Genomic DNA, 23,890 nt, shown 5'->3' on the forward strand with positions numbered 1-23,890 from the left:
TTCTTAAGCCATAGAACGATTTAAATGACCAAGTATTTTAAATAGTCCAATTATAGAAATTTCTTTTCCATTTTTAATCTTCCACCGTCTATCATCTATAGCTAGTCTTTTTTATTCTAAACAGTTTTGATTATCGAAAATGAACCAGATCTAACGAATGTTTTTAGACTACAAGTGTATGGTGAATGAAGCCACTCACAAGTGTCTTTAAATAGTCAAGCTTTCTTGTATGCCATTGGCCCACTTGATAGGACCAGGCCAAATGACTGTCCAGAGCTGGGCCATTCACCATTGGCCCAGTCCAAGCCCTTGGGCAAGTTTGGGGCCCAAGATCTGGCCCTACCCGGCCCATTTATCACTCTGAAAATGAGGGGATCTCTTAGGGGGAGGACAGGCTGTGTGCTGCAAGAAAAGCTCCGTGGCCCATAAAGATGTATGTTTTTATCCACGTTGTCTATTCACTTTTTAGCTCATTTTAGGACATGAGCCCAAAATTGAGACAGATACAGATCTCAGGTGATTTATACCACAGGAAACAGGGGTGATTGAATGCCAACATAAAAAACTTACTGACCTACTTTAATTTTGACTTGCCATCCAACCTGCTGATTAGATCACAGGGACCTGGATGAAGGGAAACTAAAAATATCACTTTGATTCAAAACTTTTGTATCCCCAAAAAGTTTTTAATTACGAGCGTTCGATCACCTCTGTTTTCTGGGGTGTGGTCCAAATGAGAATTGAATATACCTTTTTTTTTTTTTACTCATTCCATAAAATTATCTGGAAAAAATGGATGGACGGCGTGGATAAAGTAAATACATCATTGTGGGGCCCACAGGTCTTTTCCGACGGCACACGGTACCGACGGTGCTGTGTGCAACAATACGAGTCCATCCAAGTCCCGTTTGCGCGGACGGTAACGTGACACGTCGTACCTACGCGCTCCCGCGTAAACGGAAATTACCAAAGCCACACTTCCTACCGACAGCCGCCGGCGTACTCAACACAGGTCATTTTGATCAAAGAGAAGGTGTTTTCTGTAATTTCGATTCTCTCCGCATATAAAACAAGTCGGGTGCCCGTTGCTTTCCCTCCCGCCCTCATTTCAATTCAACCCTTCTTCTTCTTCTTCCCTGTCTAAATTCAGTTTCTTCATCTCTACTTGCTACCATTTCCTAAAATGCCCCCTAAGACTAGAAGCTCCAGATTTCCTAGAGTCGTTATGGGAAGGGAATCCGATTCCGAAGAGAGTTCGTCTTCTTCAGAAGAAGAAGAGGAAGAAGTGATTTCAGAAGCGGTTCCAGAGAACGGAAATGGTGGAAAAGCAGGAGAGAAAGGATTGGATTCCCAGAGTGCGAATAAGAAAGGGAAAGCGCCCATTACTATCAGTCTCAAGAAAGTCTGCAAGGTATCATTGATTCCCCTCTTTACTTTCTAGGGTTTTCCCCCCCTCTTTTAATAGTCCTTTTGGATTGTACATTCGTTGAGGAATCTGATTTTTATTCCTTTAGGTTTGCAAAGGGACAGGGCACGAAGCTGGATTCAAGGGCGCTACCTACATCGATTGCCCAAAAAAGCCTTGCTTTCTCTGTAAAAAGCCTGGTACTTTCATAACTTGCTTCCCTTCTTTTAATATCTTTTTCAGTACTGTGTCAATAGGTCCTACTAAGCGGACTCAAGCGAGTGAGATTGTGAACGAACCAACATTACTCGTCTCTTCGAGATTCAGGTCATTCATCAGGTAGTGAGATTGAGATGGACCACACTGATTTTGGTGTCGGGATATCTTAACAGTAGGCCGTCTGATGAATCACCAAGATCTCTCATGTGTGTGCTACAATGGCATGTGTGGGGTGAGGTCTCTTCTCCATCTCACTCACGCAAGCCCCATTTGCACTCTCGTGTCAATACATCTCTGAACTTCTTCATTTTCTGATATAAGTTGTTTCTCTCCTTTTCTGGGGTTTTGTGCAAAAACAAATGAAGGCCATACCACAATGGCATGCCCACATCGAGTAGCTACAGAGCACGGCATCATTCCTGCACCACGCAGGAACACTAGGAACCCTTTGGACTACGTGTTCGAGCGCCAGCTGAGTACCAACATTCCTATTGTATGCCAGTTTTGATGATCCTCTCTCTTTCTCTTATAGCTGTTTGGTTGCTGCTGATTTCTTTTCTTTTAAGTTTTAACTAGTGCAAATAATATTTTTGTTCCAGCCATGATGAGAATTATGTAATTCGAGGATGTATGCAGTCTCGTTGAATTCTTAGTTTGAACAAATGGGGCATCTTGTTGGGTCATGGGTGATCCAGGTTGTTGATCAGATGGGCCTACAATGGATGGACCAAGGCCCAAAAGTTTTTTCACGATGGGACAATCCTAACCCCCTCAATTGGTGGGCTGCAAATGATGGTTTAGAAAGATATGATCAGTGTTTAAAATGTCGGTGACATTATCGAAATATCGCCGATAATATCGGTGTCGCTGCACTGGCGACGCCAAAACCCCATTTTTTCGAATCGCTTCCAAGTTTCGCTGATAATCTCACCAGATTGTCATTATTTTCAAAATCTCACCGATATTTTGTTGTTCTCACCAACCACGGGTGGGAACTGTAGCCAACAACCCCCTTTATTGATAAAAGGGGGTAGTTGTCGGCGATAAAATTTCAAAAAACTAAAAAAACACCAGTTTTTTCCCCCCAGATCTGAAGGAAGACGCGAATTCACAGCCTTGAGTGCAGATCGGCAATTTCCGATAAGATTCAACTCCAAAAATTTCTTTTTTTTCGTCGAAAAATCATCTGCAACTTCTCAAATCTGCTTGCGGGCCGAGATCTTGAGGGTTTTTTTCTTATTTGGGATGAGGGAGAGGGATTTTCAGGTTGAAAATTTAGATAAATTGGTGGGAAGGAAGTGAAATTTTGAAATTTCTGGATGGGGAGAGGGATTTTCGGGGTTTTATGTAAATTGGAGATCGGGCGGGCGTGAAATGGGATTGTGTACATAGTTATGTACGCTCTTAACGTACTGAGTACACTCTATTGGGCCCATCGAGAATGTATCTGGTCTATACATGCCGTCCATCCGTTTTTCCATCTTATTTTAGGGGTTGAGACCAAAATTTAAGCGTACCCAAAGATTGAGTGGACCATACCATTGGAAACAGTTGGAATAATGATTTCCACCGTTAAAACCTTTCTAGGGCCCACAGTGATGTTTATTTCTCATCCAACTTGTTCATAAGATCACACAAACATGGATGAAGGGAAAACACAAATAGAAGTTTGATCCAAAACTTCTGTGGCCCCTAAGAAATTTTCAACGGTAGATGTTCAATTCATATTGTTTCCTACGGTGTGGTCCACTTGAGGTTTGGATATACTTCGTTTTTAGGCTCAAGACCTAAAATTATTGGTTAAAATGGATGGACGGAGTAGATAAAATACATAAATCACGGTGGACCCCACAGTTGAAACCTTCATGGTTCAACAGCTCAAGTGAGCCGTACTAAAGGAAAATGTGCTTAGGGAAATTCCTACTGTCGAAACCTTCCTGGGTTCAACAGTGATGTTTAGATGCCATCCGTACTGTTAATAACGTCATTACTGTTGGGATGAACTGAAAACAAAAATATTGGCATGAATCAAAACTTCCGTGGCCCCACGAATATTTCAACTATGGACGTTTAATTATCATGTTTTAGGCTCACTTGAGCTTTAGATACGGTTCGTTTTTGGCATCATGTCCTAAAATGAACTCACAAAACGGATGGACGGGGAGGATTTTTCACAAACATCACAGTGGGCCCCACCCAAGCTTCCAGAGCTGGAAGGAAATCCGAGTCCCGTGCTACTATTGAAACGGGCGTGGATGGAAGCGAATTGCATACTGAGTAAACTGTGGGGTCCACCGTGATTTATGTATTTTATCTAGTCTATCCATCCATTTTACAAGATAATTTTAGGGCCTTAGATCAAAATCGAAGGATATACAAGGCTAAAATGGACCACACCACGGGAAACAGTGTGAATTGAAGTTATACGGTTGACAAATTCTTGGGGGCCACAGAAGTTTTGGATCAAGATCATATTTGTTTTTTCCTTTCATCCACTGAACAGTTTGGATGAAAAATAAACATCACTGTGGGCCATAGAAAGGTTTCAACGGTGGAAATCATTATTTCTACTGTTTCCTGTGGTATGGTCCACTTGAGATTTGTATAAGCTTCAATTTTGGGCTCAACGCCTAAAATGAGATGGAAAAACGGATGGAAGGTGTGGATAAACCACATAAATTCACAATGGGCCCAACTGAGTTTACTCAGTACGATAAGTTACTCAGTAAGTAATCCGATTTCGGCGTGGATTGGCTACTGACAAGAGCCGTAGCCAAAGGAAACGGATTGGCTACGCCCCCTGCCACCAACCAATGGTTGGTGGTCGGTGCTCTGTGGGGCCCGCCACGATGAATGTGTTTCATCCATGCCATCCATCTATTTTTCTACATCATTTTATAGAACGAGACCAGAACTGAGGTATATAACAGTCTCAAGTGGACCACATTATCGGAAACAGTGTTGAATAAACTTCAACCATTAAAAACTTTTTGAGGGCCATAAAAGTTTTGGATCAAGCTTATCTTTGTTTTTTCCCTTCATCTGGATCTGTATGACCTAATCAACAGATTGGATGTCAAACAAACAGTACAGCGGTCCTTGGGAGGATTTTAATGGTGGCCAAAAATGTGTATTTTTTTCAATTCATTTACTTTTGCATGTCTTAATTATTGTAAACTTGCATTTGTATTATATAAACTCATTTTGGTTACTATTTGAGTGATTTCTTACAACCACACATGCCTTTTGGCCCCCATTAAATGGAAACTTCTAATTTAATGCATTCTTTTTGCAAAATTTTCATTCTTGAATATGTAAATATGTGTATTTAGGCATGTCCTGAAGTTTCACTGAAAAATTCTACCATTTTCTCCATGTTTCCCCCTTTTTCCCTGCATTTCCAGTTATCGGCGATATTATCGGTGGTAACGATATTGTATCTTTATCTCCGGCCAGCGAAACTTGTAGCGATACCAATAACTTGAACACCGGAGATGATAGCAATCCACATTCAAGTGTGAAGGGCCAATAGCCAAATATTGGTGGCTTGGTTCTTCAGATCTGGGGGACTTTGGGGGAATGTGGTCCATCGACAATGGCATGCATCAGATCAACTGTTTGGATCACTGAACCATTGGTCCCACTTAGAGAAAAACTGGAAACATGAGATTTCTATGGATATCATTAAGTCAAGGATCTTATGGTTCCTCTCTAACCAACCATTATGCCTCTTCTGCATTCATTAGGGTATAATTATCTTTAAACATTTGTCAATAATCAATTCCTCTAGCCTTCTCAGGGCATAGGTTTGCGGGAGAGTCTGGTATCAGATTTCATGATGTAATCAGTGTTTGATAGTTTTTAGATGATTAATTTCATGATGTCAATCTTTGCGTGTGTGCGTTGTAGATGATTCTTTTGGATTTGTAGGAAGCTCAAGTTGAGCTCAATGTTTTAAATAGCATGTAGCATAGCATTTTGCCCTGTGTAGCGTGTAGCATAAGTTACACAATACTTAATATTTTTTTTAATGAAAATAATAGAAAAATATGATAAATTTTACAAAATGCATATTCCTATGAGTTCTTGACTGTGAATCTGGATCGTCAACCACATACTTCCATGCAAAATCTCTATCTCTTTGCCTTCGGACATCTCTAAGTGTGACCTCTTTTTATTTATTTATTGAAACATCACAAATTCAGGATATGGACCACAATTTGGATGGTCCAGATTGATCTAATGTAGTGCCAAATGTGATGAGGATGAATCACCACCATTTTTAAATAAGTGTTGAACTAATACAGAAGAAACACTAAAAAAAAAAGGAGATTTCAGGCAGGTAACGTGCACTACCTGCGCTACATGCATTGTAGCTTATGCCACTAGGGAGCTACACTACCTGCATATGCCACACGCTACTGAAAACACTGGCTGAGCTAGCATTTGATGACTGGACAGTGAAACAAACTGCCATACTAAAGATTCAATTAGTTGTGAATGTTAGAAAAACAACATACAAAAAAAAAAAAAAAAGGGACTGGAAATGCTTGTACTTATTTTCGTTTTTGATCCTTAAAAAAACTAGCTGGGAATCTTATGTGGTGCAGGTGTGAACAACATGTGTGACTATAGGAATTTTTTATCAGACCCAAGCCATTCAGCATGTGGACCCTCTCTTAACATGCACTGGCCCAAAAATCAAGCAAGGCTGGACATCATGTGGACATTGGTCTAACACATATCATGCTGAGGTGTGTACTTACATAGTTGGAATACCATTATTTGAGTACCACCAAAACTCTAGGTGGTTACTTGCATGCTCTCAAGAGGGGGAAGCAGTTAATAAAAAGAAAAAAGAAAATGAAAAATAGATAGGAAATGGAGAATTAGAAAGCCCCAATGAGAGGGATGCGATGTAGGCAGTCTTTTGTCTGAAGGGTCCCTAACCTTCTTTTACTAGCAGGGAGTCATTTGATGCACAGGTGCACAAACTGGCCCAAAAATAAGCAAGGATGGATCTCATGTGTGCATTGATCTACACATATATCGTGTTGACGTGTGTGCCTACATAGGTAGAGTACCATTCTTTGAATAGTCCATCAAACTATTGGAACTCCAAGCAGTTACTTGCACATCCTAAAGAGAGAGAAGTGGGTACTACTCTCCGAAAAAGACACACCCACACACAAAAATCCAAAAATCAAAAAAGAGGAAGAGAAGCAGAAAATTGGAAAGAACTAGGACAGGGCTGCCGTATTGGGAGCCCTTTGTCCGCATGTTCCCCAATCTTCTTTAGTAGATCATAAAAAAATTCCACCAGAGAAATGTAAATGCCAAAAAAAGGTCTAAGAATGAAAAGTTCAGTTTTAATACAGTTTGAACTGGAACAGGAGTGAAAAATACAGATAAAACTAAGGAAGAGAGAGAGAGAGAGAGAGAGAGAGAGAGAGAGAGTTGGGAGAAAGCTTGCTAAAAATTATTATTTTCATCCCTATGTATACACGTATATAAAAGATAACACATGAAAGGGCTATCACCCAAAGATAGAAACAATGGCTATATTGATTGATTGGAGAATCCTTGATTGTAGTCCTTGATTGATTGGAGAATCTTTGATTGTAGTCCTTGATTGATTGGAGAATCCTTGATTGTAGTATTGAAGATACACTTTAATAAATACAAAAAAGAGGAAGAGAAGCAGAAAATTAGAAAGAACTAGGAGAGGGCTGCTGGGTTGGGAGCCCTTTGTCTGCATGTTCCCCAATCTTCTTTAATAGATCATAAAAAAATTCCACCAAAGAAATGTAAATGCCAAAAAAAAAAAAAAAAGGTCAGAGAATGAAAAGTTCAGTTTTAATGCAATTTGAACTGGAAAAGGAGTGAAAAAGACTGCCATACATGCACATCAATGTGTATATGTATCATATATTTATAAGATTAAAATATAGAATTTCAATTAAAATTGTTTCAATTTCTCTGTGCTTGAATAATAATGTACATAGGTAATTAAATAGTGGATTAAATATCATTCTTTTCCCCTCTCATATCCATGGGTCTGAATGTCGGCATAGGGTGTCTATCGCCCCCTCAGAAAAATGACACCATATGGGCTTATCATGTCTTGTATCAGCCCATATGAGACCATATTGGTCAAAAATGTTTTAGGCCAATAAGTAATGGAAATTTATCAGAAAAAGGAAAAACAGAAGTTCCTAAATCTATCTTCTTTTGTGTTTTGTATAGTATAGTTAGTGTGTGTGTGTGTGTGTGTGTGTGTGTAAAGTGATATGTTGCGTTCACCTACTGAAAGTCAACAAATATGCTTAAGTGAACACAAATCAAGCATGATTTGATGGATCAAGGCCCCGTAGACTGAAATACAAAAAAGAAAAAGAAAAAAAAAAGTACAAAATAGTTGTAGTTTATTGACGCAAAAGGACGTGATGAGGCCGATCACCGTCTTCCTCAAGGATAACTACTTCAAATCCACGAAGCTTCTCTAGACTCCTCACAGAGACTTCTCGAATCCACAAGGAAAAACGCAAGAAAATAGAAATGATATTCTAGAAAATTCGGAAATTGATTAATTGATGAAATAAGCGAATCTACGACCCTTTAAATAAGGATACGAAACCTTGGAAGAAGTTTCCAAATCAAACTACAAATAAAACTCCCTAAAATTCGTAACTTACTATAAATAGTATCCTATGTGGCTTAACCACGTTATTCTCCTAATTTTTTTTAAACACTTTTCATGTTGGACACAACTCCTAAATCCCAACGGATGAAGAGTTACAATCAAACCAAAACTTACTAAAAATAGTAAAAACGGAAATAAACATGGAATTCGACCATCGATCTGATGGAATCTCGCAAATTCAGCATGGGCAACCTGGATATGCCAGGTTGGTTGGCTAAAGTAGCTCATCCTACCGCAAAATCATATATGGTACGTCGAGTAACTCATTCCGGTTTGCGAGATATGCCTGTTTTAAGGTTCTGACTGTCTTGATGACTTTTGCCTCCTATTGGGCCTTCTCTGGTCCATCCTGGACGTGAAAGTGTCCACGACCCTCTCTACATCATTTACCCTCTTTCCTGATTTTTCCAAATGGTCAATTCCTTATATATATATATATATATATATATATATATATATATATATATATATATATATATATATATATATTGTTTTTGAAGAGACAAGTTTTGTTTTTCTGATGTACAGAGCTTTAACAATTAACGCAATTATACATTTTTTCCCATAAGCACAGGGTTCAAAATGGTGTTTGGCCAACCATGGTCAGGAATACTGATAAGTTGAGAGGAAAATTTGCAGAATCTAAACTAGTAAAAATATGAGAAAGAAGCTTCAATTGCCCTAGTTTTCAGCAATGGGGTCCCGCATCTTTGAATTCGATTTTCTAGAACTTCTGCAATACTTTCTAGCCATATCCCTTTTTTCATACTGATTTGGTGTGTACTTCTGGAACTCTTTTATTTCTATATGACAACATTCTTATAGATTTTCTTTTTCTTTCTTTTTTCCTTTTTTTCTTTTTTGTAGATAAAACCGCCATTTGTGATCCCGGATCAAGTGGATTGTGCAATTATCAGATTCCACAGTAGGCGTATAACATGTTTGGAGTTTCATCCAACTAGTAATAATATTCTCTTATCAGGAGATAAGGTGTTCAAATACCTGTTTTTATACGCTGATCTTTAGTTTATTTCTCTTCCTAATATTGTGGAAAATGGGTGTTGCGATTGTACTGATACTCTGTATTTGTTGATGATTGGCACTATTCTGTTTACTTTGCCGGAAAAAGAAAGGACAGCTTGGAATCTGGGATTATGTGAAGATACATGAAAAGATGATTTATGGATCCGTTCACTCTTGCATACTTAACAATATGAAGTATGTTGTCTCTTTACACTTGTTTTTTCTTCTTTCTATGCTTTCTTAACAAGGATTAATAACTGAAACTTCAATGCTACCTGCAGGTTCAACCCTGTAAATGATGGAACTCTGTACACATCGGCTTCAGATGGGACCATCAGTTGCACCGACTTGGAGACTGGAATGTCACAGTTATTGATGGACCTTAACCCAGATGGATGGACTGTAATTATTTTCTAGACCAGTTTGAATATTTTTTGTTATAATGCACTGTTTACCTGGATCCAGTTTAAAACCTAAAAATCGCTCAGATTCAATGAGTTGTCGGGTCCTAGTTGTGACTTGAAACTCAATCAAGTTTCTCAAGTTGAAAAAGTCCATGTCAGTACTAGATTTTTGAGATAGCATATAAGTTGAAAAAGAAAAAGAATGTGATTTTTTACTCAGTCAGATTCTTGATTCGTTCAAGTTAACCTGTAGTATGTGAGCATTCTATTGTGTTCTTGGAAAATGAACTAAATTTAGCATCGTTTGATGCTATGCTCATGTAAGTCCAAATGAATCATATTGTTTCATTATCCATCTACGTTGACCCACTAAATATTGGAATGCTACAAGTCATTGTTTTCTTTGAGTTGAAATATCTGCTCAGATGACTTACCAGTATTCAGTATTGAGCCTGAGTTGTATATATTTTTCATTAGGGACCAGCAAGTTGGCGGATGCTGTATGGCTTGGAAATCGCATCAGAGAAAGGTCTTGTGCTTGTTGCAGATAATTTTGGATACCTTTACTTGTGAGTGTTTACTTTCTGAAGACTTTGAAGTCATAGTGTCATCTTATGCCAGCACAATGTCGACCATGATCCCTTGTTTTCCCAATCTAAATGTAGGGTCGCCCCTTCAGTGTCCCTTTTTTTATTGTTTCTTTTTTCTTGTGCTTTAATAAATTTTTGTCATCTTTCAAAAAAAAAAAAAAAAAAAAAAAAAAAAAAAATGAAAAGTGTTGTGCCAACTAAAACAACAATGACGGATATTACCAAGTGGGTGCTGTAAGCAGATCCCTATTTATGGAATAACTAAAATCTTTTTGGGCATTCTAAGGTTAATTTATAAAAGATATTAAAAGCATTGAAGATGATGTTTGTAGTTATCCAATTTCAGCTTCCATTAATTATCCTTACTGATGAGAACCGATAGGAAATGACAAATGGGACAACCATGCATGAGCCATATCTCCTGATGCAGGTTCACTACTTCCATCTCACGATTGGCATTGTTTGGTTGTCTCTTGGCCAGATGTGTCCATTAGCAATTCAATCTTGCATTCATTATATATGTCCATTTCTATCTGTTCTTGGTCTCATTGAATTGCATCCTATGTTCCTATGCTTGTAGGGTGGATCTGCGTTCAAACCAGAGAACAGGTGGACCCATTTTAATTCATAAAAAGGGTACTAAGGTTGTGGGGCTTCACTGTAATCCTGTTCAGCCAGAGCTGCTTCTAACTTGTGGAAACGATCATTTTGTGAGTATTTCAATCCATAATAACCAATTCTCTCCCAGTCAGTAATATGAATCCAGTGAGGATGACCTATAGCTGTATGCTACAGCCCATTATTTTGCCTTCTATTTTTCTTTTGTTTCCAATTGTCTTTGAAACAATTGTATATTTTTCAAGGGAAAATGGTTGTAAAATATTGGTGCAGGTTAACTTGACCTAGAATCAGTTGTTAGTGATCAGTCTCAAATTCAGTTGGGGTTATCTTCGACCTTCTTTTTTTTTTTTTTGAAAGGTAGTGCATCTTCAAACTCATCGTATTTTTTGGAAAGATAGTGCATCTTCTAACTCCTGCACTATTTTATTCCTCAAAAGAAGAAAAGAAAAGAAAAACTCTTTCCCTATTTTTTGTTACTGGCTTTCCAGCTTTTAGTTGGTAAGGTGGGTTTGGTAGGATTGCAAGATCCTAATAACTAGGTGCTGCTCCCACTTTGAATCACGCTTCAGAATTGCACTCCACTCCCTCTCTGAGCCGTTTAAACTTAATAACATTTTGAAACAGGCGCTTCCCCACTCACACTCTCGGAATCTGTTGCCGCTTTGATTCAAACTTCGTGCAACTATTAACAGGGCCTCTGGTTCATTCCTAAATATGTGGAATTACATTCTTCAATCAAGAAAAAGGCAACTTACAATTTAAGAAATGTCGATTGAAGCCTCTTTTTCTACTGATTACCAATAAAATAGTATTTTGGTGAGGGAAATTATATGATACAGTGGCCCATATCTTTGCTGTATGCATGGGTTTTCAGTTCTGACAACTGGTGTGCATGTTTCTGTAATCCATATTTGTTTGTTGTCTCTCACTATGGATGGATTATTCCTCAATAATTGATATGAAATTCTTAACCTTTCAATTTGTGGCCTACCGATGGATAATTAAGATGTGAAATGCAACACTAGTCAACATTCAACTGAAAGTTCCTAATATTGGTCCCGCTTCTAAAAATTGAAAACTCATGTATGTGCATAGACTTGGGCCACTTCTGACATATCATATAATTCCTCAGTCCCACAAGCTGCCTTGACTTCTAAAATTCATGTGCAACTGATTTAACAAAATTTCCCTTTTTGCATCAAACACCCAAACCAACCTGTCCACATTTTTAATCTTAATACCAGAAAGAACTATTCGATTCTCCGTATCTATATACAAAAATACATTTCTGTGATTAGGTGGGTGTAGATACATGATTAATTTCAAGGCATGATAGATGTTTGGTATATTTGTGTTCTCTGTGCAATACGCATGTTGGTTTGTTGGTTTTCTATGTACACTGGCACCTATGAATTTGTCATTCATGGGGCACTATACAAACATACTCTTTTTTTTTTTTGGAAAGCATGGATATATGAATTGGGGTTTTTGCATGAATGGAGATGATGTGGATTTGCTTTGTCTGATCCCCATATTAATGCATTTGTTAATATATTCACTGATGTTCTCTTTGAATAAGTTCATGATTTTCCTTCTATTTTTATCGTGATCATTATTAACATCCTCAAACATTTTGTTTCTTCTTCCCTTTTCCTCCACAGGCTCGTATTTGGGATGTGCGTAGATTGGAAGCTGGAGCATCGATCAGCAACATGGCTCACAGCCGTGTTGTGAACTCAGCGTATTTCTCTCCATTGACTGGCAGCAAAATTCTGACTACTTCACAGGATAACCGCATTCGAGTGTGGGATTCCATCTTTGGAGATTTGGAATCTCCAAGTAGAGAGATTGTGCACAGCCATGATTTCAACCGGCATTTGACTTGTTTCCGAGCTGAATGGGATCCAAAGGTGATTTCTTTTCTATTTATAGTGTATAGAACTAATGATATCTTGATACCTAAATTTCTGACTTCCACAGGACCCGTCGGAATCCCTTGCTGTCATTGGCCGTTACATAAGTGAGAACTATAACGGAGTTGCCTTGCATCCTATTGATTTTATAGACACCAGTACTGGCCAACTTGTTGCTGAGGTGATGGAACCAAATATTACAACCATCAGTCCTGTGAATAAGCTACATCCCCGAGATGATATCATGGCATCAGGGAGCTCTCGGTAAACTTCTCTATCCTCTAGTAGTGTTAAAAATTCAGTGTTCCATGTGGAACAGTTCTGAGTGGACTAGATATGCCTGGGCTCTGCTTCCAGCTGTGAATAGGAAAAAAAAAACAATGAAAAAGGAGCAGGCCGATGTCTATTAAATCAGTGAATTTTTCATTGACGCACACCAACTTATAAGTTCTCAAATGTCTGTTCAATGTTTTCTCAAAAAAAAAAAGAAAAAAGAAAAGGTCCAATGATTGCGGTATGCATTTTTGTGCCTCCAACCATCTTGCGGTCTCAGACATTAATTGGCCACTGATAAAGAATTGATTTGATTGGACTATCATAATTGTCCAATACATGGACCTTCCGATGCCTCCAGTGAGGTACATAGATGCTTACATGCATTCATACATGCACAGTGAATTTTCTCGTTTGGATGCCCGTGCTGAGCTTCTAAAGATGAAGAGCCAATTTCATAATACAAGTCTCAAGCTTTTGAATCTTATTTTTTAGTATTCATCAGAAATGGGATGATGCTAATTCATCTTTGGCATGACTAAAACAACATATACTTTTCTGTGTTATACACTTTCAGGTCGATCTTCATTTGGAGGCCCAAGGAGAATGCCGAGCCTGTGCAAGGGAAAGATGAAAGGAAATTTAAGGTATCCATTTGTGAGAAGGATGACAAGAAACCCAGAAAAAAATTGGGTGGCGGAAGTGATGATGACTCTGATGACTTCCCCAAGGGTAAGAAATTGAATGATTCGAGACCTAAGAAACATGGATCAAAATCAACCCGTTCTGTTCTGACCAAGGTCAAAAGATAAGCTGACAAGATCAGAATTCAAACCCAAACTTGCATGAATCTCGTTGACAAGGCACACTTGCTTCTGAATCATGTTATCCCTATAAGCTTCAGGTCCTGGAATAGCATATTTAGTACTCTGTTGCTGCACACTATCTATTAAGTGATAAGTCAGGGAATTGTTTTGCCACAGTTGGGTTAGGTTGCCTATACTCTGACCTTGTACAGGGAACTTCTGTTGTGAAACAGATGTAGGATTTTGTGCTGAATTGTTTTGCCTGGCCTAGGAATGGCTTTCATCTTGTATTTTTTTGTGATTAGTTCTTTGATGATCATTTCAGCACTACATCCTATTTTGTTCTATATATTTTTGTTTAATAATCAGCAAGTGCAGCAAATCAGCAAGTGCAGCACTTGGTTGAAGTTCTCCTTTATCATTGCCATTGGTAGTAGCTGGTCTCCGAAAGCACATGGATTTCACAGTGCTTGTGAATCATTTGCAAGTTTCAGTAGTTGTAGGGGGACGAAAACTTCTATAAAAAGTATTGGCATTTAAGCTTAATGTTTGGAAATATCATTAGTGAATAAATTTTTATTCTCTGTAGTTTGCATTTATGCAATGGCATTTTTAGAAGCACAACCAAATAAAACAATAGCATGTACGTGCTTGTTACCTTCTCTCATATTTTTAGTTGATATATTGCCCAGGAACTACGTGGGCCTCTGGCTCCAGTAACTTGCTACTGGGGTCTTCAAGTGTTGCCCTTGGACTACTGAGGTCCAAGTCTGGCCTATCTGAACCATACCACTTAAGGCCCACTGGGCTTCAATCACCAGGTCTGAGCCCAACTACTCGGAATTTTCAGCGGCTAGCCCATTACAGATGTGATTGGATAGGACTGGAACAATGCGCACAAGCCTCCAGGGCCAGCTGAAAGCATGCAACTGCAGACCTCAAGGTTGAATCAGCTATTTGCTTCCATTGAGCCGAAGCATCATCCGTACAGTTACGGTTTTCATAATTCAGAAGTGGGGCTCATGGCTCAGTTATCCAAACATTTGATATTATCATAATTTTAAATATTGGCCATGAATCAATGCTAAACATGTATTTGTCAAAATCACAATTTATCCATGCATGAGTTTTTTTGTTTTTTTAAAAAAAATAAAATTTATTTTATGAAAAAACAAATACATAGAAGGAGATATATATATATATATATATATATATATATATAAACTACTAAAAAATTCACACCGACACTCGTAAATCATCTTATATATATTAACTACTAAAAAATTCACACCAACACTCGTAAATCAGTCATATAAGATGATTAGGTACATCTTATCACGTACCAGTGGTTACTGATATGGATAACATAAATAATAATATGAACCATGGATATTAAGGGCTCACTTAAAATCAACTTTTCAGTTAGTAGAATTCTAACCCTTCAGTATTATGCACACACCACCGTTGATGTTATGACCCACCGTGTGTGTAACCCTTATCAAGGTGGTCAGCAAATAGATGGTTGACAAGATCCATGGTTTACAGTCAAGCAAGAAGAGAGCAAATGATCACGCAGCTATGTTTCTTCAATCTGATTTTGGTACATAGGTCTACAGTGGGGCTCATCACATGATCGTTTGGATAGAACCATGGGCCCCACTTGTACGTGAAGAGGTAATGAGTACCATAGGTCCTTGCAGCTCTATCTTTATAATAAATTTCTTGAAAAACTTCATAGCTCTAGCACTACATAAGGCATTGGCAGGCAACTCATCAAGTAAATGAATATAAATGTTGATATTCATTTCAAAGTGGATCACTTGAATCGCCGAATAGTAATTTTGAATGGATCACTCAACAATCATTTACAGGATTATACATGCAATATAAAATTATCAAACGTTCAAAACTTAAAAGAAAAGCAGATAGAGATAATCAGGTTCCCCAAGATGATTATGCCATTAGGATGGATTCCAAGTGAGAATTTCATTGTGACAGAAGCAGGCTTTCGGGCAGTGAAGGTGGAGATGGATTTCACCACACATCTTGCAAAGCACCAAGGTCACTCCGTCAAATTTCTATAGAAGAGACCAAGGTTGCTCATAAGCCCCATCAATCATGCTAGATCAAAACCACCAGGAAAAGGAGGCTCATTGTTATATGCTGTCCCAACATGCTTAACAAATTACAAATGATGTGGACATAAAAGTTACACATTACGGATCTCAATATGGTGAAATGTGCTTCTGGAGTGCAGGCAACAAAATTGACACCTTTTTCTTTTCTTTTAAAAAAATTAATCAATGACATGCACCATTGATATCTGGGTGTCCAGGAGGTGCTTTTGGCACATCATCCCCAACTGAATCTAGAATCAGCAGGCAGCAGCAGCCATATATCATCCCTCTACGACCAGCCACCTCATCATTTAAAGACAACACAAATCCAAAAGGATGGCCATCAATCATTAACCTCCTGGCGCCTAAGTGTGGATTCAACAAGATTAACCTTCTTCGAATTCTCACTGTTGACAAGCGAGAGCTTTGAAATTGCTGATTTCAACTGAGAAATTTGCACATCTTGTACGTGATTGTTCCTTCTTCCTGGCATTTGTCTAGCAGAGTTCATTGCATTTCCTTGTGAAGATTGTACATATCTTCCCAACCTTGCATTCAAAGCTTCAATGGAAGAATGCAAAGCATCCAAATCTACTCCTGTAAATCTGTCTGCAAAAGGAAAGAGCAGATGTTGATATTAGAGAAATGGAGGTTAGGACTGGGGAATGAATAGTTCACAGTGGAAAGGAAAACAAAGGTTCTATCGATAGTTAAATTTTCATAAAAAACTATCATCTATTACTTCAGGTTTGGAACCAAAAAAAGGAAAAGAAGAAGAAAACGAGAAAAGAAGAAATGAAAGAAAAATGCCAAGCACACAAAAATTCCAGTCATCAAAACCAACCAGTGTCATGTTTCATCTTTTTACTCACTAAACATTTAATTATAAATAGGTTGAATGAAACAAAAATCCAACTCTTATAAAAAAAACAAGAAGAAGAGAACAGAACAGAACAGAACAAAAATCTATTTCTCAAAGGGAGTGAAAAGAATAGGGAAAGGGAATGACATAGAAAGGAATTTCAGAAAGAGAGAAATATGATTTAAAGAAGAAAATGATATGCATCTTTCACAAAAGATCCACAGGGAAACAAGTCAAAGAAATAATCAGAATTCTTTTGTATGGTATCAATAAAATATCTCCTGGTAGAAGTGGGTATAAAAAGGACTTATTGGCCTCTTTCTCTAATATAGTTATAGCCATGCTACAGAATGGCTTGCAGAATGTGATCACCAAAATACTATTCATGTATATATATATGCACGGACCTCTGGGGTGAACTAGCCTCATGAGGGAAAGTGGCTTAGTGAGTGGGAGCCAATGGGGTGTGGTCCAGGATTTGTGGCCCAGTCTCACCTGATTGAGTGCTTTAGAGACCCTGCAGGGGGTGCGAGGTGCATTGGAGGGTGCAGTCTGGATGAAGAAAAGGTGAGAAGAGAGAGGAGGTCCTTGAAATTGTGGGGCCTGATGGGGACCCTCCCCTTGGACACATGTCACCCATGCAGCACGCCAGGTGTACAGGTGGGGTTTAGGGGTCTATAAATACACTAGACCCCCACCATTTCAAGGACCCTTCTTCTATCTCTTCTTACCTTCTCCTCTTCATCCAAACACTGCACCCTCCAGTGCACGTAGCGCCCCTTGCAAGGTCTCTAAAGCACTCCATCAGGTGAGCCTGAGCAGCATCTACTGGACGACGTACTTGTAGTCCAAGCCCCCTTTGGGTCCCAGTCACTAAGTCATGCTGCCTCAAGAGGCTCGTGCACTCTGCTAGCTTGCCCTGCAGGTCCACAATCCCAGCCAGGTAAGGACGCCAACTGCACATCCCATAAGGGAGGATTGCCGGTTACGCCCTCCTGTGAGCCTGCCCCCACGCATCCCCTCCATCAACAACACTTGTATAACACGGTGATTTTTATGTATTTCTCATGTACTTGGTGAGTCTGTCTCAATTAACTAGCAATTTACCCCCCTCAAGGCCCAAGTATTAATCTTTTAATCCAAGATAAAATGGCCTAGGCTTTGCTAGTTATCTTTCAATGCTTTGTCCCAGAATCAAGGGTGTTTCCCCTGGAATGTAATTAAGTGTCTGTGCTATAACACGGAGCAACGATGCATGGCCTCTACCTTCTTTCAGCTAAAAAGGGAAGTAGCCAAGACGATCTCAACAGATTCAAGTAGTCCTGCAAAAACCTAATTCTTCGACAAAGAACACGAGCGACAGGTGCAGCGTTGCTTGCGACACTAGCTTTCCTGACCTCGAAGGTGGTTAAACTCCCAGAATGGCCAATGCGTTGGCTCTTTAGAGAAGGGGAGTTCTCTCCGATCGATCGCCTCACCTCCTACGAGAATACGGCACGCTTCAGAGGAGATGTTTCAAAAGAGCACCTATGGCCCAACTTTCCATATTCCCTGACTTCGCCTAGCCAAGCCATGGCTTGGTACTTGGCCCTGCCCGCTAACAGTCATCGGTCATGGGAAGCGCTCAAAGAGATGTTTGTCGTGGGATTCCATTAATACAGCTTCAGAATCAAAAAATGACAGCTACGAAGGACGGTGCAACACCTGAGGGAAGACATAATAGACTACACCCATCGATGGTGAAACTTACGCCATCATGGTCCACCACTTCCAGCAACAGAGGTCACGATGGTAAGAGAATATATCGCATCTACTCTATTTAAGCACGACTTATTACATCATGACTCGAATCCACCAAGAACGTTCAGACAACTGCTAAAGGCGCTGGATAAGCAGTACCAGTCACATCACACCATGATAGTGGTGCCGGCAGCATACACATCAGAAGACCCGTAAGAAAAAGCAACTGGCAAGATTGATGGCAATGTTCTGCGAACAAGGAAGCGAGCCACCAGATCCCCATGGCCAAATGATAGAAATAGGAAGAAGGGCATTCTGACAGCATAATGGATCTTGAGGACCTCAGTAGGGCTGGTAAAGAGATGCACTGAAATGCTCAATCCGGTAACTGTGAAAGGGAAGACCGAAACCATGAAACACATCATCACCACTCTCCACCGGCGCAATGATAGCCAAGGCGCATCACTCACCTCCAACCTCCACTAGGGTAGCGACCCTCGCAGCCGAATGAGGGCATGACACATTTTCACCACATGTACCCCTGGGCACAAGAGTGAAAACCATAGTGTATTTTGCAGGTATCGCCAAAACGAAAGGCTAGCAACAAAAAGAAGATTTTGCACACCCCAGTTGTGAAGGAGGAAAGACTGGATGCTTTTAATATGACCTTTATGGCTCCACACCCATATATGTATTGCCAACTCAATGCTTATTCGCAACTCCATGCCTACACATCCTTGGCTCCACTCACACGTATTCGCAGCCTGACATCTACATCTACGGCCTTGCGCTCACCCCTACCATGGCAGGCCCCATGGCACACAACACCTACGATGGGCGAAATCGGTCTCCATGGCACCACGACACACGACGGCACCTCCTACAAATCAAGGTCCGCCCCTCTAGTGACTCTAGCCTAGGGCACACTGCACACAAGCTCCGTCCATTGAAGTTTATGACGAGACCCGATGCCACTCCAACTTTTTTTTTTTTTTTTTTGAACAATGATGAGATTTCATTGGAAAAAAGGTTGAAGCCAAGAAATACAATATAAACAAATGTACAAGAGAACGCCCCCCATAGGGAAACTAAACTTCCACCCACTCCTTCATATTAAGAATAGCCCAACTGAAAACTTGCATTGCTCCATTCTTTTTGCTTTTGAAGCATTGATCGTTCCTTTCCCACCATAGTGCCCACAATGTAGCAAGCAAGCTTATGCGCCACCTTCTTTACCCTTCTTTCCCTATCACTCCACCATGCCAAGCTATTAGAAGTTCATCTATCTTGTTTGGAAACACCCATTGAACCCCCAGAGAATTGTAGAAAATTCTTCTAGACCTCCCTTGTAACACCCATGAAATTTATCTTTTTATTTTTTTTATTTTTTGAATTTGAGAGAGATTTCATATCTCATCTCTCTCTTATCCAAACCTAATTGATAATCTCTTATCTAATCTCATATCTTATCTTTATCTCTTTTATCTCTCTCTCTCTCCCTATATCTCTCAGCCTCTCAACGAGCCTTTCCTTTTAAGGAAGGTGTCGTAAGAGGAGTTCTACTCCAACTCAAATATTAACCAAAAGACACCATGCACACAACTAAGAAAAAGGGAGAGAAATGGAAGATTTGGGAGCTCAGACTGGTACATAACAATCTATTTTTGATCAATCTATGCAATGAATGGTGTGGATCGGTCACGCGTTCATCACATTGATCTATGGGTAGATACAATGTAAAGACAATGGAAAGCTAAGATTCCATGTGAAGTTTCTTGTCACAAAGATTGATTTGTGTGCATCTGGTCGAATCATATTAGATCTATATGGATCATACGATCCCTAAGGCCAAAATATACAAGGGCCCTAACTTCCAGATATCTGACCATTGGATGTGCTACACTAGTCAGATCTGGAAGTGTTTAATAAAGAAAGGTCAGATTTTCTGCGCAAGTATTAGTATCACTTGGCGTAGAAATTCAATATAAGTCGTCAGTGTATGTGTAGTTATCCAATGTGTAGAAGCAAAATATGTCAAGACCTCAAGAATCTCGATAATCCAATCATCTAGTGAGCCACCCCAATCAATCATTTGCCATTCAATTTCAAAATCTAGATGTAAATAAGCATATGAATGATTCAGATTAGCAAATCTATGGGTCTTTTCTAGTGTTTGACCAAGAAGTGAGCAATGATGGGTATAGATCTATCTAAATTGGTTAAATGGATCCAAGACCACTATCCAAAGAAAATCCCCAATTTTATTTTTTTTAATTGAGTTAATCTGAGTATTGTCGATCGATCGAAATCTCATCCAGCGATCTGTGTACCTTTAAAGTGTATTTTCTCGATTTGACAGCATCAATTGACAGCTGCCTGAACAAATTTTTAAAAATATGAATTTTGATAATTGAATTTAATGAACATATTATATATGAAAATTTTAATTATTTGATCATTTAGAGTTTGGCCACCTAGGATGTTAATCAAAGGTGGACCCCACCATGTAATATAACCGGATGAATGATAATGTTGTGGATATAATTGATAGGATTTCTGAATTCAAACTATCCCGATTACCTTGTGGATTCTACACTACTAGACTCAGGTGAATAACCCAATATGTCTCACATTCATAGAAACTAAAATGGAATTGTTTGTTTAATTGATTGATTGATGTTTTGAACTACCCGATGTTAATTTATGAAATTGGGTCACACTCTAATTTATGTTCTCACGTTTAATTTCTAGAAAATTGATGAAACCACATGCTTACATTCTGAATTAACATAAGTGCTTATGAAACGATGAAATCATACATCATCTATCGCATCTGCATATCGCATGGTGATCCTGGGGGTCATCCCTGGAAGAAATGTCAATTTTAGTGGATTGTTACCAGATGCGGGTCATGCCCATGCCCATCGAAAGGTGGAAACCTGCCCAATGGGTGAATGCGGGTTGAATTTAAGAAGAGTGACGCATGGCCATTGCATACATTAGTATGCAATGGCATAAATGGCAATGGTAAAAAATCTGACTGTTGGGCCTCTTTCTTTTTTTTCATTTTGACACCTTTTTGCATATAAATAGGCATTCCTACCCACCCCCCACATTTGCAATATTCTCATACTCTCTCTCACCCTAATCTTGCTTGTGTGAAAGTCTCATACTCTCATTCATAAATCATACTCTGCACTAGCAAGCAAATACCAAGTTGAAGTCTTGAAAAAGTAGCAAAAGATCGAGATTCAAGAAGAGAACGAGATCAATCATCAACCAAAATCTCTCTCTCTCTCTCTCTCTCTCTCTCTCTCTCTCTCTCTCTCTCTCTCAAGTGTATAGAATTAGTATAGTAGCTGATTTCTAATTTTTCAATTTTGTTGTAATTAATTTGTAGTTTGTAACTTTGTTGTTTTTTTTTTTTTTTTCATTGTCTTAGTTTGTAGTTTGTACTATTTATACATCAACTCATCAAGTTATCTATAAAATTACTATGTTCGTAGTTTTAATAAGTTGCTAGTTAACTTGTTGATGATTATATATGATTTAATAGTCACTTAGATGTAAATTATAATCATGTAATGTAACAAACTACAGTGAAATGGTTTTAAAAAAAAAAAACAAAAAAAACAAAATCCAATCACTTGTAGTAATTAGACAGTTTTCCACTATTTTTTAAGAAATTTTTACGATTTTTTCATTTTTTCCAGGAAAAAAAAAAAGGGAATGGGAATGAGCGATCACTGATGCAATTATGCAATCACATAAGCCATCAACGCAGCCCCATGGTACAGAATCACTTATGCTATTTGACAACACTGGCCTTTGCATACACCACACATCATGCGCCCCATGCGCATAAGTGTATCACACACATCTTACGCACCTATAGGTATCATGGGCATTACATAAATATTTTTACTTTTGATCGTTATGCATGCTTAGCATTCTCACTAATGACCAAGGTGTCCCGTATCGGTATCGGTTGGCATAACGGTGACCTCCAAAACCGATACGGATACGGGGGCGTAACGGTGATACGGGGGCGTAACGGCCCATAACAGCGCAAAATTTTTTTTTTGCCAAAAAAATATGAAAAAATATGGATTAAATCCGGAATATTCTAAGCATTCCAAATATGCATTCTTTTATAAATTGGAACATGTTTATGGTGGTGTAACGGTCCACTCTTTAGTGAGAAGTTGTATCGGACTGTCTGATGAATTTATGAACCAGATAACCTGAATTTGACTACAAAATTCATATATTTAATTTTCTAACTATCTACTATCAATGATAGATATATTAGAATGAATGTACTATGAAAATATCTTACATTTAGGTATTTGCAATTATTTTTGAGGGCCAAAATTCATGTGTAAATAGAAAAAAAATATAAAATGGCACCCCAAATATATAAAATGCACATTAACATGTTCTAATATGATTAACACATCATATGACATCATTAAAACAGCAAAAGAATCATTAAAAAATGATTTTTCGAATTTTCAAAAAAAGGGCCGAAATAAATGCGTAAATAGAAAAAAATAAAAAATATATATAAAATGGCACCCCAAATATGTAAAATGCACATTAACATGTTCTACTATGATTAACACATCATATGGCATCATTAAAACAGCAAAAGAATCATTAAAAAATGATTTTTCGAATTTTCAAAAAAAGGGCCGAAATAAATGCGTAAATAGAAAAAAATATAAAATGGCACCCCAAATCTGTAAAATGCATATTAACATGTTCTACTATGATTAACACATCATATGGCATCATTAAAACAGCAAAAGAATCATTAAAAAATGATTTTTCGAATTTTCAAAAAAAGGGCCAAAATAAATGCGTAAATAGAAAAAAATATTAAAAATATATAAAATGGAACCCCAAATCTGTAAAATGCACATTAACATGTTCTACTATGATTAACACATCATATGACATCATTAAAACAGCAAAAGAATCATTTAAAAATGGTTTTTCGAATTTTCAAAAAAGGGCCGAAATAAATGCGTAAATAGAAAAAAATATAAAATGGCACCCCAAATCTGTAAAATGCACATTAACATGTTCTACTATGATTAATACATCAAATGGCACGATTAAAAAAGCAAAACAACCATTAAAAACTGATTTTTCGAATTTTAAAAAAAGGGGCCAAAATTCATGCGTAAATAGAAAAAAATATTAAAAAAT

General features: G+C 38.4%; 2 protein-coding genes across 2 annotated transcripts in view; one reads left to right on the forward strand and one right to left on the reverse strand.

The window, feature by feature from the left end:
- Positions 1–992: 992 nt before the first annotated feature.
- On the forward strand, positions 993–14,287 carry LOC131244006 (protein DAMAGED DNA-BINDING 2). The gene is made up of 11 exons (XM_058243670.1): positions 993–1,411; positions 1,515–1,605; positions 1,990–2,117; positions 9,195–9,317; positions 9,457–9,545; positions 9,632–9,752; positions 10,232–10,323; positions 10,925–11,054; positions 12,627–12,875; positions 12,946–13,142; positions 13,729–14,287. Exons 1-11 carry the CDS (start codon positions 1,184–1,186, stop codon positions 13,961–13,963), a joined length of 1,683 nt encoding a protein of 560 aa, XP_058099653.1. The 5' UTR covers positions 993–1,183; the 3' UTR covers positions 13,964–14,287.
- A 1,428-nt stretch (positions 14,288–15,715) lies between these two features.
- Positions 15,716–23,890, reverse strand: part of LOC131244007 (nuclear pore complex protein NUP88) — a 42,853-nt gene continuing 34,678 nt past the window's right edge. The window contains exon 9 of the mRNA XM_058243675.1: positions 15,716–16,683. Coding sequence (XP_058099658.1) covers positions 16,418–16,683 — 266 coding nt within the window. The 3' untranslated portion in view covers positions 15,716–16,417. The remainder of the gene's footprint in view (positions 16,684–23,890) is intronic.

The sequence above is a fragment of the Magnolia sinica genome, chromosome 4, assembly GCF_029962835.1.
Source record: "Magnolia sinica isolate HGM2019 chromosome 4, MsV1, whole genome shotgun sequence".
Taxonomy (NCBI): domain Eukaryota; kingdom Viridiplantae; phylum Streptophyta; class Magnoliopsida; order Magnoliales; family Magnoliaceae; genus Magnolia; species Magnolia sinica.

What these genes read in the sequence shown, in the direction of transcription:
- LOC131244006 (XM_058243670.1), top strand. Translation starts at nt 1,184, where the DNA reads ATGCCCCCTAAGACTAGAAGCTCCAGATTTCCTAGAGTCGTTATGGGA. An exon ending in TGCATACTTAACAATATGAA is followed by an intron (nt 9,546 to 9,631) that starts GTATGTTGTCTC and finishes TGCTACCTGCAG; the next exon opens with GTTCAACCCTGTAAATGATG. An exon ending in AATTTTGGATACCTTTACTT is followed by an intron (nt 10,324 to 10,924) that starts GTGAGTGTTTAC and finishes CTATGCTTGTAG; the next exon opens with GGTGGATCTGCGTTCAAACC.